The 15,145-nt window shown below is 32.0% G+C and overlaps 1 protein-coding gene across 5 annotated transcripts; it reads left to right on the top strand.

The window, feature by feature from the left end:
• Positions 1 to 5,276: 5,276 nt before the first annotated feature.
• Positions 5,277 to 9,113, top strand: LOC137814034 (AP2-like ethylene-responsive transcription factor At2g41710). 5 transcript variants are annotated; one of them, XM_068616563.1, is made up of 9 exons: positions 5,330 to 5,650; positions 5,797 to 5,879; positions 6,011 to 6,019; positions 6,356 to 6,444; positions 6,690 to 6,763; positions 6,834 to 6,884; positions 7,121 to 7,182; positions 7,364 to 7,995; positions 8,690 to 9,113. In XM_068616563.1, exons 1-9 carry the CDS (start codon positions 5,457 to 5,459, stop codon positions 8,741 to 8,743), a joined length of 1,248 nt encoding a protein of 415 aa, XP_068472664.1. In that variant the 5' UTR covers positions 5,330 to 5,456; the 3' UTR covers positions 8,744 to 9,113. The 5 variants fall into 5 exon arrangements, with proteins under 5 accessions (XP_068472661.1, XP_068472664.1, XP_068472663.1 ...); XM_068616562.1 differs by having other exon boundaries at positions 5,331 to 5,650; positions 7,358 to 7,995; XM_068616559.1 differs by having other exon boundaries at positions 5,334 to 5,650; positions 6,322 to 6,444; positions 7,358 to 7,995.
• The last annotated feature ends 6,032 nt before the right edge of the window (positions 9,114 to 15,145 follow it).

Genomic DNA, 15,145 nt, shown 5'->3' with positions numbered 1-15,145 from the left:
AGCCTGAGCAAAAGTCTTCCTTTGACCGGACATAGAGTATACTTTATTATCAGGGCATACTTTTCGATCCATCAAACAAGTCCATGGAATGAGGAAACCCGCAGAGCCCTCCGCCATTTTAAAAGGCTAACAAGTTGCCGCCAAAAAATTCCGCAAAACACACGAAATAGCGACCGCACCGCACCACCACGTGAGCCACCACCTCTGCAGTCACCGCCGTCGACCGTGCCGGACCTGTAGTAGAAAACCCTAAAACCCCCAAATGGGGTGATCCTATTTGAGGGAAGGATTTGGTTTTCACCGCCTACGGTCTATTTTGATCAGAAGAGAAAGAGGAAGAAGAATCAATGCAGTGAAGAACGCGGAGGGAAATTGGAATTGGAGAGCCAAATAGCGGCTCCGCGCGGCAGAAAACAAAACCCTACCGTCTTCAGGGAGAAGACATATGATTTATACTTTTAAATTATATCTTTTAAAAATATATTTTTTAATTTAGTATATATTTCAGAATGGTATAATTTAAAATATTTTTGACCTATGAATAATTTATACTTTTCTCCATAGGTATGAAGATACAAGAAAAAAAAAATACTAAGGTAATAAAAGAAATTGTCTAAAGGAAAATCATATTTCTTGATCATACTCTTTAATACCAGTATCATTAATTCATCACAGTAGGCATCTTCTTTTTCTTATAAAAAGGGAAAGAAAATAGTATATAGTATGTGAATCTTAACCATGTTTAGCCATAAATAATGGCTATATATGTTGATAATAGTATTCTTAGAATAATCTAATAACAGTTAAAATTTTGATTCTATAAGTAGCAAATGGTAACAGATAAAATTAGAAATGTGTTATTGAAAAGAAGAAAAGAGTTTGAGTTATAATTTAATGGCGATTTTACTGTTCTATCAGTGTAGAAAGGTTATGAAAAGAAAAGGTGTCTGTAAAAAGTTAAAAACAAATGCTGAGATGTTGGAACATGGCACCAGAAAAGGATAAAGTGATGAAATTCATCAAACCGTTAACTAAAGTTTTGCATGCAATGATAGAGCATCTTGAAGATTTAGGGTTTGTCAAAAGTGGTCAAAATTATTCTCCCAACCAATAATCAAACTGAATCATTTTCTGAAATTTCTGATCTTCCTGTCCACTTTTCCAATCACTACACTACACTCATATTATGGAAAACTCAATGCATTTTATTTTATTTTATGATTTTATGTTTCATCATCAATTTCTTTCTATTAGGGTAAATGATACTAAAATTAATTTGATTTTTAGTTTGTTACTTTAAAAAATTCTTTATTAAATTTAACTTTAGTGCTTTGTTAATGCAATTTTTTTTTCTCTTTTTGACATATTGTTAAGGTCTAATGTTATCTCAATACACCATTATTCATTAACATATTTACACTTTTTTTAGTGAATATATAATATATATATTTAATATGTTGGGTATGCATTGATGAGTGATAATGTGAAAAAAGGTTTTACCATATTAAAACCAATTTTAAATAAAATTAAAATATTATTTATTTATTATTGTTTTTTAGCCGCTACCTTTTCTTACATTTTTTGTGAGTTGTTCCAACATTGATCAACAAATGATTTAAGAACATAAATAAAAAGTTTTATAAAAAATATAAAAAATTCAGTATATGTTTTTCTAAATATATTAAAACATTTCCCTCTTTGTGCTTCTTTGAAGCTACCATTGAATTTCAAATTTGTTTAATCTTCAATTCTCTTCTCTAAATTCACTGGGAGCGTATTCTATTTTGTTCTTTCTTTTTGTAATTTTCAAACATGTAACTTCTTAGCTATCAAAATGTCTTTATCCTTTTTTTTTTTCTCTCAAAATTTGAGATACTGGCTAAGAGAAAAGGAAGCTTCCTAATAGATTTTCCCATTTTTGAAAAGGAAATTTCCAAAAAAATGAATTCTTTTATTTTTTTTCCTTTTTTAAATGATCTGAAATTACATACAATTCTAACAAATTCTTTGTTTCTCAATTAAAAAGCAATTAGTTTACTCTTTGAACTTTAATTCACAAATAAAGTACTAATTCTTTACTTCAACCAAATGGATAAGTACTTGTACTTGCAGTGTACCTAATCATCTTGTCCACATGTCCTACCTCTTGTTCTTTTTTAAAAACATACCCAACTTTCTATCAAGAATATTCAACCAATTGTTGATTATGGTAAGCATTTCAATTAGAATTAGAATAAGAGTGAAAAAAAGGAAGATGGGATTACTAAACTAAAAAAAAAACATTTGTGTCATTTACTTCGAAGTAGAAGAAAAAAATGATTATATTAATTTAACTTAATTTGATTCACATACAAATGTTTGGTAACAGTAAAAGCCATTAAAAAAATTAGCTATAAAACAAAATATAAAGAGGTGGTTTGAATTAGGTGAGAAAAAAAAACTGAGAAGTTTGTTTGAATTGGGTAAAATAATTGAAATAAGTATAGTTTTTTGTTATTAGTAATTTAATTTATTATTTTAATATTAATTTTTAATCATTATTATTATAAAAAAATATTGATAACATTTTTAGGTCATGATTATCTAGCATAAATAGTTTGTTATGTTTAGTATATAATTAATTATGACAATTTTCACATTTTTTTTCTTTATTTATATATAAAATACGTGATTATTCTCTTCATAAATTGTACTTTTTACATTTTTACATATTTGAGAAGAAAAAACAACCTTGTCCTATTTTCTTCTCCGTGTTTGAAACAAATTACACAGAAATATAGTTAAAAGTTAAATTGAAGATTTACTTCCTTAAAATTAGAGATAAGGATAGATACACATTTAAATATCTAAATAAGGTCTTTGCTTGATGAATATTTGATTAAAAATAATTCACATGACAATTATTTATGCTTTTGTCATCTATTGTTATATTATGCCCTGTTATAAACATGAATTTAGGGCATGGTAGATAGTTTAAAGGAATTAGGTATAAATTATTTTTTTACAAACACATTTCCATGAGATTAATTGATTTATGCATCTACACTCACTTTAATAACATCAAAACCTACAAGTAAAGAATTATCACACTATAAAAAAATCAGTAAATAATAATCTAAATTTATGATACAAGAAAATCATTAAATAATAATTAAATTTAGAGACAAAAAATAATTAATTATTATATTAACTAAATTAGATACTAATTTAGAGATTAAAAAATTATTCATATCTAAAGCGTTTTCTATTATTAATAAAAATTTATAAAATGGTTTCTAAAATTATATCTAACCATTAACTAGCAAGGTTAATGGTTAGATACCAATTTAGAAACTATTTTAATTTTTTTATTAATAATAGAAACTACTTTAGATATCAATCATTTAAAAAAATATTATAATAGAAAATATCATTTTAATTTTAGAATTTCGGATGATATAAAAATTTAAAATAAAATTTAATAATTTAATAATTTTTATTGTTATTGTTAAGTCTATGATGATAATTAAATTTTTGGATGTGGAAAAAAATTAAAAGAATTTTTTTAAGATGTTTAATAAATAAATTAAAAAAAAAGTATGATTGTTTGAAATTTATTATTAAAAAATATATTTGATATGATGAATTTGGTGATAAAAATTGAAAATGATTAATAATGATTTATGATTAAAATTAAAATTTTAAAATGTCAAATTAACAAATAAATCGTATTTTGAATGGAATAATTTTTTAATCTGAAATTTATTTTATAATGTACTAAAATATAATAATAAATTTATGTAATAATATTTGAAAAAGAAACTTATATAAAGAAAACATATATCATTGATATTTAATAAATAAAATTTGAATATTTAGTGACAATTATTTGAAATTCATTTATTTGACAACTAAAGCTAAAAAGAAAAAGATACCTAAACTTATAAACATAATTATTATTTGAATAAATTGATACACATTCAACCAAGAGTGAATTTTTGTATGTCGTGATATTAATAAAAATATTGTCGTGTAATTCTCTAATCAGTTTATTAAGTGTTCTATTGTATAAATTTTGATTTTAACAAACAATCCACGGGTAGTGACAAGTGATTTTTCTCGTTGCATACTTGAATGAAGAAGTTAAGTATTTTTCCAATGATTGGTCAGTTATACGAATTTAACATTATTTTATATTTATACTGAATCGTGAGTTTTTTTATTAAGAAAGAACTTTAACTGAATTTCAATAGTTAATTTATAACTTGTTTTCATATTATAGTATTTCAAAGATGATGTCAAATAGTTTTTTGGAATAGTAGTTGTATGAGATTGTCAAATATCTTATCAATAATTGTTCTTGTTTAAAGTATGAATGACTTTAAGTCAGAATTCTAGTGTCTTTCCCAACTTCTTAGTCAAATTTGCTAAATATGTTCAAGAGATCATCCTATGTCCAACAAATGCATTGGTTATAGAACAATTTATACTTATCTAATGCTTACTTTATTTTATCATAGAATGCACTTTCTTTGTTGTATATTGGAACTCATCAAATACTACTCACATTCTTCTTGAAACTACTCCTCTTGAAACTCATCATTAGATTCGAGACCAATAATAATATTGTCAGATTTTAAATTTTCATATATCTTTCATTTTTCTACAAACCATTATAATAATAAAAAATTTAATTCCAAATTATATAAAACCAATATTACAAAACAAAAAGTAATTCACCCTTAAACTTTTTTTTCTTTTCTCAAACTAATTAAAATTTAATCTCAAATTATTTTAAATTTTTTTTTTCTAAATGAGTTTGATTCTCACAAAGCCGATTGGAATAAATTTTTCGGAGCTGAAAATTGAAAAAATCAGTTGAGAATTCAGCTCAAAAAAATCGAATTCCCTGCTCCCCTAGAACCAAATTCAAATTCTCAACCACTACATAACCATTCGAAAAAATAAAATATATTGAGTTAATTTGAGAGTTTTTTTTAAAAGATACTATTTTTGGTAGAAAAAAATTCAAAAAACTGGTCCATTCTCATTTGCTATTTTTTTATATTAAAAAATAAGAAATAAGATGATTAAAAAAATTATTGGTGGGAAGTTAGTAGCATGGTGAGTTTGGGAAGCGGAATGAGGAGCAGACAACAAGTGGCACCGAACATGCACAATGGTCATACTAATAAAAAAGCCGTGAAATGACATGCGTACCCTCAGGGGGTCCTAGCCGTTACATCGCCTCACAGTGCCACTTTACACATTGGTCATTTCAAAACCCGGAAAGGGCATTTTGGTAACTAACCCCGCTCATCACTCATTCCTCCTTCTTCCTTTGTAATTTTCCCCCTCACTCACTCCCACTCCCATTTCACTTCATTCCATTCCCAAATTCCAATCACTCACACTCACACTCACACGCGCACACCACTTTTCTCTCTCTCAGGTTAGGGTTAGGGTTTGCTTCGATCATGGCTTCGTCTTCCTCCGATCCCGGAAAGTCCGCGGAGACGTCGGAAGTGGCGGTGGCAACCGATCAGCTCTTACTCTACCGAGGATTGAAGAAAGCGAAGAAGGAAAGAGGTTGCACTGCCAAAGAACGCATCAGCAAAATGCCTCCCTGCGCTGCTGGAAAACGCAGCTCAATTTACCGCGGTGTCACCAGGTAGTTACTTAGTTAGTTCTGTTTGGATTAAATGAATGGAGTTTTTTTTCTCGGAAGTTGAAGCCGATCGACTAATGGAATGGTTCCGAGGGTGACATGAAAATGTGTCTTGGATTTTTGCTAACCGAAATTTGTGGATTGATTAGGCATAGGTGGACTGGTCGTTATGAAGCGCATCTCTGGGATAAGAGTACGTGGAATCAGAATCAGAATAAGAAGGGAAAACAAGGTTTGGTTTGGTTTGGTTTGTTCTTCGTTTCGGGTTTGGACTTTTGTCTGGCTGAAATTGCTTACCTGTTTTGTTTTTCCCGTTGTTCGGAATTGGTTCGTTGGACAATGGTTCGTTCCTGGTGGCGCCAGTTTACTTGGGTGAGTTTGCGATGCGGTGCTCAGTTCTCTTGTATTAGATCATCTTTGTATAAACTTCGAAATAAAATACGTGTAGGAGAAAAAAAATGACCAAATGGATTAAACTTATTCTGTATGTTAAAATCAACTTATACACACCTCTTAAATTAGATGAAAGAGCCTGTGGATGGGATAATTTAATTTAGTAACTTTCTTATTTTGCTCTCTGCTCTAATTGTACATGGAGAAGTTTATCCAAATATGGTCTTATTCTTCTGCTTATCATCATCATTGAAATTTCTTGTGCTGCATCCTTTTGTAAGGTAATGATGTTAGTTGCTGATGGATTTTGGATAGGGGCATATGATGACGAGGAAGCAGCTGCTAGAGCTTATGATCTTGCTGCTCTCAAATACTGGGGTCCAGGGACTCTCATTAACTTTCCAGTAAGTTAATGAAAATTGTGTCCTATTAGTTATGTATGATAACTATTGACTATTTGGTACAGTATCTATGATGCCTACTTTGCCTAAGGTATTAGGTAGAATAAGATGGATTTATTTTGTTGATGACTAGGTTTTTGACAGTGGAGACTATAGATCCGGTGCCCTTTGTTTGGAGAAGGGTGTTTGATAATTGTCTCTGGTGAATATAGTAATTTTTTATAGCACTTTTGATGTGTGTGCTGCAGGTGACTGACTATACAAGAGATCTTGAAGAAATGCAGAATGTGTCGAGAGAAGAGTACCTTGCATCTTTACGGCGGTGTGTATATGCTTTAAAATGTTTTATATCATGTAACCATGCTGCTGCTTACACGTGATGCTTTCTGCAGGAAGAGCAGTGGTTTTTCTAGAGGACTATCAAAATATCGTGGACTCTCCAGGTGTGTGAATCTAACAACTCTCTTTTACTGAAGCTGTCTGGAAATTAACTTATCTATATCCACATCTCCTCGGGTTTGGGTGGGTATGTATGGGGAACTAGTTCTTCTCTGCTTTGCTACACAGCTACAGATTTTTATGATCTGGTATAGCTGTCATTCATCCAGTGTATAAAATCTGATGTGGATTTGACTGCTAACTTAAACGTTCATCTTGCATGTGGTGCTAACAAAATTAGTCGATGGGAATCGTCATATGGCCGCATGTCTGGATCTGATTACTTCAATAGCATGCATTATGGTATGTCATAATCAAATTTAAAGTTCAAGTTAATCTTCTAGCAAACAGAGTTATATGAAGCACGTCCATTTGTGCACCACCTATGGCTATTGGAAAAAACAAAATAGTATTTTCAACTATTTTTACCTGTTTATCTGGTAGGTAACTATCGTCTTATTGTTTTACAACGTTAAAGGTGCAGGGGATGATTCAGCAGCAGAAAGTGAATATGTCAGTGGTTTCTGCATAGAAAGAAAGATTGATTTAACAAGTCACATCAAATGGTGGGGATCTAATAAGACTCGACATTCTGACTCTGGTACAAGATTATCAGAAGAAAAAAAACTTGGTTCTGCTGGAGATATTTGCAGTGAACTAAAGCAATTGGAACAGAAAGTTCAACCTACAGAACCTTATCAGATGCCACAGTTAGGCAGGCCACACAATGAGAAAAAGCAAAGAAGTTCTTCGGTCTCTGCCTTAAGTATCCTTTCACAATCTGCTGCTTACAAGAGCTTGCAAGAGAAAGCGTCAAAGAGACAGGAAAATAGTATTGATAACGATGAGAATGAAAACAAAAATACAGTCAACAAATTGGATCATGGAAAGGCAGTTGAGAAACCATCAAATCATGATGGAGGCAATGATCGGCTTGACATTGCAATGGGAATGAGTGGGACAATGCCTCTTCAAAGAAATGTCTATCCTTTGACACCATTCTTGTCTCAACCACTTTTGACAGCTTACAATACTGTTGATCCAATGGTAGATCCTGTTCTCTGGACGTCTCTTGTTCCCCCCGTACATCCTGCTGGCCTTTCTCGTACGACTGAGGTTGGTATAATGACCAAGTGTTTTACTTTATTGAAATTACATGAAAAGTTATTCAAGAGAGCTAAAATAGTAGAGAGCGTCTGATGGTCCATTTTATAGATCATGTCAACTGATATTAAAAAAAAATAATTCATCAAATTCGGGAGAAAACCCAGTATATCAATATAATCTGCCGGAGTTTGTGAGTATATCAATTAAAATTTGTTGTCAGTAAAATCTGATTTGAATTATCACCTATAATGATCTTTTTTAAGTCTTGTGATTACATGATTTCCTATTCTATTAAGCCAGCATGGTAGAGTCAACAAATTTAATTTGTAATCTCTTGGATCAATATGGTGAATGTAAAGCTGAACATTATTACGAGTGCTTCTCACTTCTTCTAAGCCTTTTAACGCAAAAAGGTCCCTTTCTCTTCGTGTTGACACAAAGTGGAGAACCTATGGATGAAATTTTGAATTACAGAGCCAGAAGTTGTAATTTTATATACATCGCTACTTTCGAGCCTTCTATTACTTCTTGGAGATTTGGTTGCCCAAAATTTTCTTATTATCATCCAACAATTTCTAGAGAAAAACGCACTATAGCTTTTTTCTGACAATAATAAGGCGGGGTGGGGAGGGCAGTACGAAACAATTGATTGTATATGGTAAGATCAGAATTGCTTGTAACATTCTTGTAAATTCAAGTGCAGGTTACCAAGACAGAGACCAGTTCATCATACACAATGTTTCAGCCAGAGGAATGATTGGGCATTTGAATTTCTAATTGAAAAATGCTCAAAGGCAAACACCTGAAAGCTGAGCCCCGTATCAAACAAAGAACAGCATATTGGTCTGAAGTGCTCAAGCAGGTCTACTAAGAGAATGCTCCCATGGTTTTTTTGCAAGATTACATGGGTTTTTAGAGGCCATAGAAAATAATATATTACCGTGGTTTTTCATCGATGATAGAATATATAATTAGCACGAATCTTTTCATTTCAAGTCAGATATGTATCAGTTAACATCTCCATCATGTATATGCAGTCAGAGTTAGATAAAGTTTGATTTTATGCGGAATGTTCTGTACAGAATAAGAGGTAGAATTATGCAATAACATGTTCGTTAATTTATTAACTTGCGACTTTATCTGGCGCTATTTTCTTATACAGGAATCTCGGTTAAATTGTAGAATGTCTAACAAATAGATGTCTAGAAATTTAATTTCGGAATATACAAATAGATTTCTAGTTTAATTTTGGAACATGCAATATATATCCGAAAGTTTAATTTTTGGAATATACAAATCGAGTTCTTATAATTTAATTTTAAAACATGTAAATAGACGTTCAAAATTTAGATTCCATACCAATGAAACCAAATTTGTGTTGAGACGATATGAAAATAAAATTGACAAAATAATTTTTGAGAGGTGTGAATAGAAAAATTGAAGGAGCATAAAAAGCAATGAGAATTCTGACATGGCAAATACATGGTAAGTTATCTATATGCTCATGGTTGGTAGGTTATCGGTAATGGTAATCTCCCAATAACATACTATATGCATTGGGTCATTCTTTACGTAATCAAGACGTATTTGTTTGAAATCTACAAATGGAAAATGCTCATAAATTCATGCCTACAATAAGTATGCTCCAAACAATCAATGAATTATAAAATATATTATATATTTACAAAATGTAATAACATCCATTCAAATTAACATGTAACAAGAGTTTGTATATTCAATTAGTTGCTTCGTATTTATATAACTGATATCTTTCAATTGTTTATACATATGAGTCAAAGTAATTGTTGTTTAAATATATCCTCCAATTAGGAACAATCGTCGAATAATCCCAAATACAAAACATTTACTAAAGTCGCACTCTTATTTGCGAAAATCGTGCAACTAACTATGTGCAACAAATAAGTTCAAGCAACAACTATCTACTATCATTGTCGTATGCATCCTTATATAGCTCTCTCAACCAACTAAGTTGCACATGACAACCCCTGCATTTCCTAGTCTTAAAAGTTGCAACAACAATGTCAACATAGAGTGCCTTTACCAACAACTTTGTAGCCCTTGCATCTAAGGTAAGGTACGTGTAAAATTGTCCGACAATGAACAAGTGCAACAAATTTGATACATCATCCAATGTGATGGTGATGACAGAGGATCCAACTTAGGACCAATCACTAGAGTTATGGAAAGGAGGATACAAGAAGATTGAAACTTTGCTACTGATGGCAGAGACACCCTTTTATATATGTTAAACATGCCATAACTTAGTGTAGTTTTTTTCTAGAATAGAATTTTTTTTTTGCTAAAATTAGAGTATGAAATTTACTTGTAATTTTCTTAAGTGAATTAAGGTTAGGGTTATGCATATAAAACCTATATAGGGTATAATCAGGGCTTCATTGCAGTCCAGATTTACCATAGGTCAGTCCTTTATACCTAATTAGGTCACATGGAGCACACTTAATCATGCTTGTCATGTGACTCTAATTTAGTTTGAATTTCTCTCTCCTTTCTTGTAAGCAATGGTCGACCCTCTCTGCTATATAATGAGGTGCTAGGCTCATGTTTTCTAAGATCAATTTTATGAGTGTTATGTTGCCAAAGTGTTAGCCTAAACACTTTTTTTGTCTAAACCTCTCTAGGATAGACACCTTTGATCTTCTTCTTCACATCTTCAAGTGATATGACCCAACTAATTGTTAGAATATATGGCCTTAAACAAGAGAGGGGGGGTGAATTGTTTAAAGGAGGTTTTTGAAAGCTTTTTCAGATTTAATGAAATTCTATGTATAAATTCATAACAGGAATCAAGTTGGCTTAGAAAATCAACAATTATAGAGCAAAACAACAGAAAAACAATAAGTTGTTTCTTCGAAACAATCGGTTGTTTATACCAGTTAAAATACAAACAACTTAAAACAAAATTTAAAGGAGTTCAGAGAAGAGAGAATCACACAAACAGTTTATACTGGTTCACTCTTAAGCCAAGAGCTACACCCAGTGCCCAAAAACCACTATGTAATCAAACCAAATTACAAAAACACAATACACCAAAGTAGTGACCTTGAACCACTCAAGAAACACATTACCTTTGACAAACCACACCAAGAGTATTGATCTTGAACACCTCAAGAACACACAACACTCATTGGCAACACAACACCAGAAATACAATAGGTTTAGAAAGGATTACACCTGATCACAGTACAATCTTAATACTCTCACTTGAAAATCCAAAGCTTGATGTGAATCTTGAAATCTTAAGATCAAATTTGTCAAACTGAATTCCTCAAAACTGTTTCTTCCTTATTTGAAAACATAAACAAACTATTTATATTTTCTAAAGATTGGTCAAAGCATTTAATGAAGGAGCGTATTCAGCTAGAAAACATTTAAAACAGGTTCACCATTCAAAACTGAATTGTTAGGATTTTCAAAGAAACAATCGGTTAAAACCACGAAACAACAGATTGTTTTGGTTTGACAGTTAAGTCAACCAAACCAAACACCTTTCAACCTTTTTCAAAAACTCCTAAGAGTAAAACAACTGGTTGATTCGACAAAACAATAGGTTGTTTTTCACTTAGTTGGGAAAACACTTAATTTCAACAAGGTTTTAATTCACATTAGTTTTAGATTCAACAAGGGAGTGGATCACCCTTTATTCTACCCAGATCCCACCCAAACACAAGAGTAACACCAGCCTTCCGTCCAACATCTTGGATTTGGATTCTACAAAGCACTTGATCACTCTTGATCAACAATCTCCCCCTATTTGATGAAGACAAATCCCTGGTTGCTTGTGTTGGTCTTGATTGAATCTGAAACAGCACCTGCAAAACAAAAAGCTATGCAATCCAGAGAATCTCTCATAGCAGGTTATGATGACACATAAACTAGTTTTCTACATAATCACAAAAGTAGAAAAACAAGCCAAATAACTAAGCTAAAACACACCAAACTGCAGCACCATACAAACCAGAATGTCGCGAATAATTAAATCAGGGTTATAATAGTTTTAAGACAACACATAAACCATATTCTCCCCCTATTTGTCTTCACAAATAGACTTCAGGAAAAAATAAAAACATAATAGTCCAAAATAAAGCAATATAAGCATAGAAAGAATAACAAAACTTGGCTTCAATCTTCTTTCCCATACTGCAACTCAAAAAGTTGGTTTTGAACAACTTCAATCTGTTCATCAAGGGTTTGAAAACTTGTATCCATGCTTTGAAATCTGTTGTCAAAATTCTGGAAGTTTGTAGCACAAAGATCATGAAGATTCCTTTGATTTTCACCAAAGTTGTCCAACCTATTGACCATGAATCTCCCAAAAGAAGACATTGGGAGAAATCTATTTCCTTGATTTCCAGCACTTGTTTCAGCACCTATGTCAACAACAGGTTGATCTTCATCTTGAGCATCATCAGCCCCTTCAGCAGCTTCTTGATCTTCTTCATCATGTTCACCATGTGCACCACTTGAGGAACCACCATGTTCACCATCCTTGCTTACTCATCTTCCACCGTAAAACCCATCTTGCTTAGTGAACCATTGTTCACTTCTTGTGTTGATTTCACCAATTCATATGTTTCTTCCTCAAGATCTACTTCAAAATAGTTTAAGAATTTAGAAATCAAAATAGCATAAGGATAATGATAGTTACTTAACCTCATAGATTTCTACATGTGTTCCTTGATGATATGGATCCAATTGATCTTGACTATGCTCATTATGCAGTATATGTAAACAAGATCTTCCTCAGTGAGAATAGAATGATTGCTCCCTCTTGGTGTTAGAATCCAAGTTACAATGAGAGCTAACAACCTTTCATTCAACTTCAACCCTCAAACAGAACAAGTTCTTACTTGTGCTTGAGGATTCTTCAAACAACTTTTATAATACCGAAATCTTACATCACACCAATATTCCCTTTATTGATTCTCATTCCAGCATACTTTAAACCAATTACAGCAGTCCAAACCTCATGAGTAATCTCCATATCCACACCTTTGACATGAGAAACAAGGTTGTTTCCATCAAACTTCAAGTTGGCGTAGAAAACCCGAATAAGATCAGGATAAATGTTCCCTTTCATCTCCAATAACCTCTTTAGTAGTTGTCCTTTGAGAAGATTTCTCACATCATCTAGCTTTTGAATTTTCAACCAGCTGAAAAAGACAACTTTAGGATTGTTTATCACTTTTCTACTTGTTTCAAAGCGATATTTTTCAATCAACTCATTATCTCCTGAATACCAACCTTCAAGATGCCCTCATGTTCTTACAGCCTTGGTTTTAATCCTTTTTTATGACGGAGGAGTGGAATCCATGATAACAGAATGAGAGAAAAGGAAAACAGAGAAGAATATGAGATGCAGCAAGAGATGTGTCAATGGGTTGTTTTTGTGTAGAAAAACAGCTGTAGAGGGTTTTATAGCAAAACATAAATCCTCTTTGATCCTTTGGTTGCAGTGGGTTCCAGTCTTCAAGAAGAGGAATCTAGTCAAGCTTGCATAGTAACCACGTCAGCCCATACCAGAAAAACACATGGTCAACACATGTGGATTTGACTAGTCATAAAGGCACTTTTGAATTTCCAAGATATGAAATATATTCCTTTTATGACAAGAAGTAACCTCCTCCTAAACCAAATCAGACTCTTATGACTGCTCTATTAACTCATAATTCCTTTAAGATTGAAATCTGTAAAAGATATAATGCATAAAGAAATTAAATCAATTTTATGCAGTGTTGTCAGGGAAGAAACAATTGGTTGTTTCGAAGAAACAATCAGTTGTTTTTTTGAAGCAACAAGTTTGAATTTTAAAAACTGAGAAGAATCAAAGTGTAATTGTACACATATAACACAGATAGGTGAAGATTTTAGCATGGATTAATAACAGAAAAAAAAAACAAAGACAAAGAAAATCTTATCCTTTTTGTCATGGAGTCTCTTCAATGAGTCATTATTCATGATCAAGAAAGCTTCTTTTGGCTTTCAAGAGGACTTAAGCTGGTACAGAACCTTAATTCATTTCCAGAAAAAAACCTTTTATTCCAAAAGCTTGATCTGATAACTCAAGAGCCCATGCTTCTTTTAGTATCCCTGCAACACAACAAATTCAAGCAACAAGATTTGGTCCCCTTACAGATGTGAGTCCTTTTGATTCACCTTTATCACTGGAAACTTCAGAACCTTTGGGAATCCATCTCATAATACCTTTAGAAACAGAATATTTCCTAATTTTACAAAATCTATCTGAGTGGCCTATTTTCATGCAGTAAAAACATGTAACAACCGGTTGTTTCGATCTTTCAATCGGTTGTTTTTCTAGCACTTTCGAAAAAGCTTTGAAATCCCATTTTTCTTGTTTTGATAATTAAACCCCAAATTAGATTTTCCAAAAACAAATTTTTGGGATGCCAAGGCAGTTTCAAAGTTGGATTTACCTTTTGAAAGTTTATCCACAGTTCTTATAAGATAGTGGACTTTACTCTCAAGAGTTTTACAATTTTCACAAGCTTTTGAGTGACACAAACAAGAAGACTTTTTGTAATGCATTTCAAGATTTTCAAAATCAGTTTTTGAATTTTCCAATTATTCTTCAAGTGTCTTGACGATGTTTTCAAGTCGTTATTTAACCCTTTCAACCGGTTGTTCAAGAGAGCCAGTTGGTTAGCTTCTTTAAAAGCTTGAAGCAATTGACTATAGTTTTCAACATTTAAAGAGGCACAAGAACTTACATTGCTTGAGCTGCTTGAATCATCATTTCCTTCAGCCATCAAACATAGATTGGCTTTTTCATCTTCACTTGATGAGGAGCTTGATTAGGAGACTTCATTTTCATCCCAAGCAATATAGACTCTTTTTGATTTCCCTTGCTTTTCCTTATTGCTTAACTTCTTTTCCTTGCCCTCTTTATTTGGGCAATCAACTTTTATATGCCCCTATTCTCCACAACCAAAGCAACTGTAATTGTTAGGATTAAAATCACTAGTTTTCTTGTTTCCATACCTTTCTTTGTTGGATTCTTTGGTGTAAGTTTTCTTCAAGAATTTGCTAAACTTTTTAGACAGCAAACTAAGAGTTTCTTCATCACTTGAGTCTTGCTTATTCTTGTTCTTGGCAGCTTTCA

Source organism: Phaseolus vulgaris, chromosome 1 (assembly GCF_000499845.2).
Source record: "Phaseolus vulgaris cultivar G19833 chromosome 1, P. vulgaris v2.0, whole genome shotgun sequence".
Lineage (NCBI taxonomy): Eukaryota > Viridiplantae > Streptophyta > Magnoliopsida > Fabales > Fabaceae > Phaseolus > Phaseolus vulgaris.
Note: the sequence above shows the minus strand (reverse complement) of the source record. Positions and strands in the feature narration are given on the sequence as shown.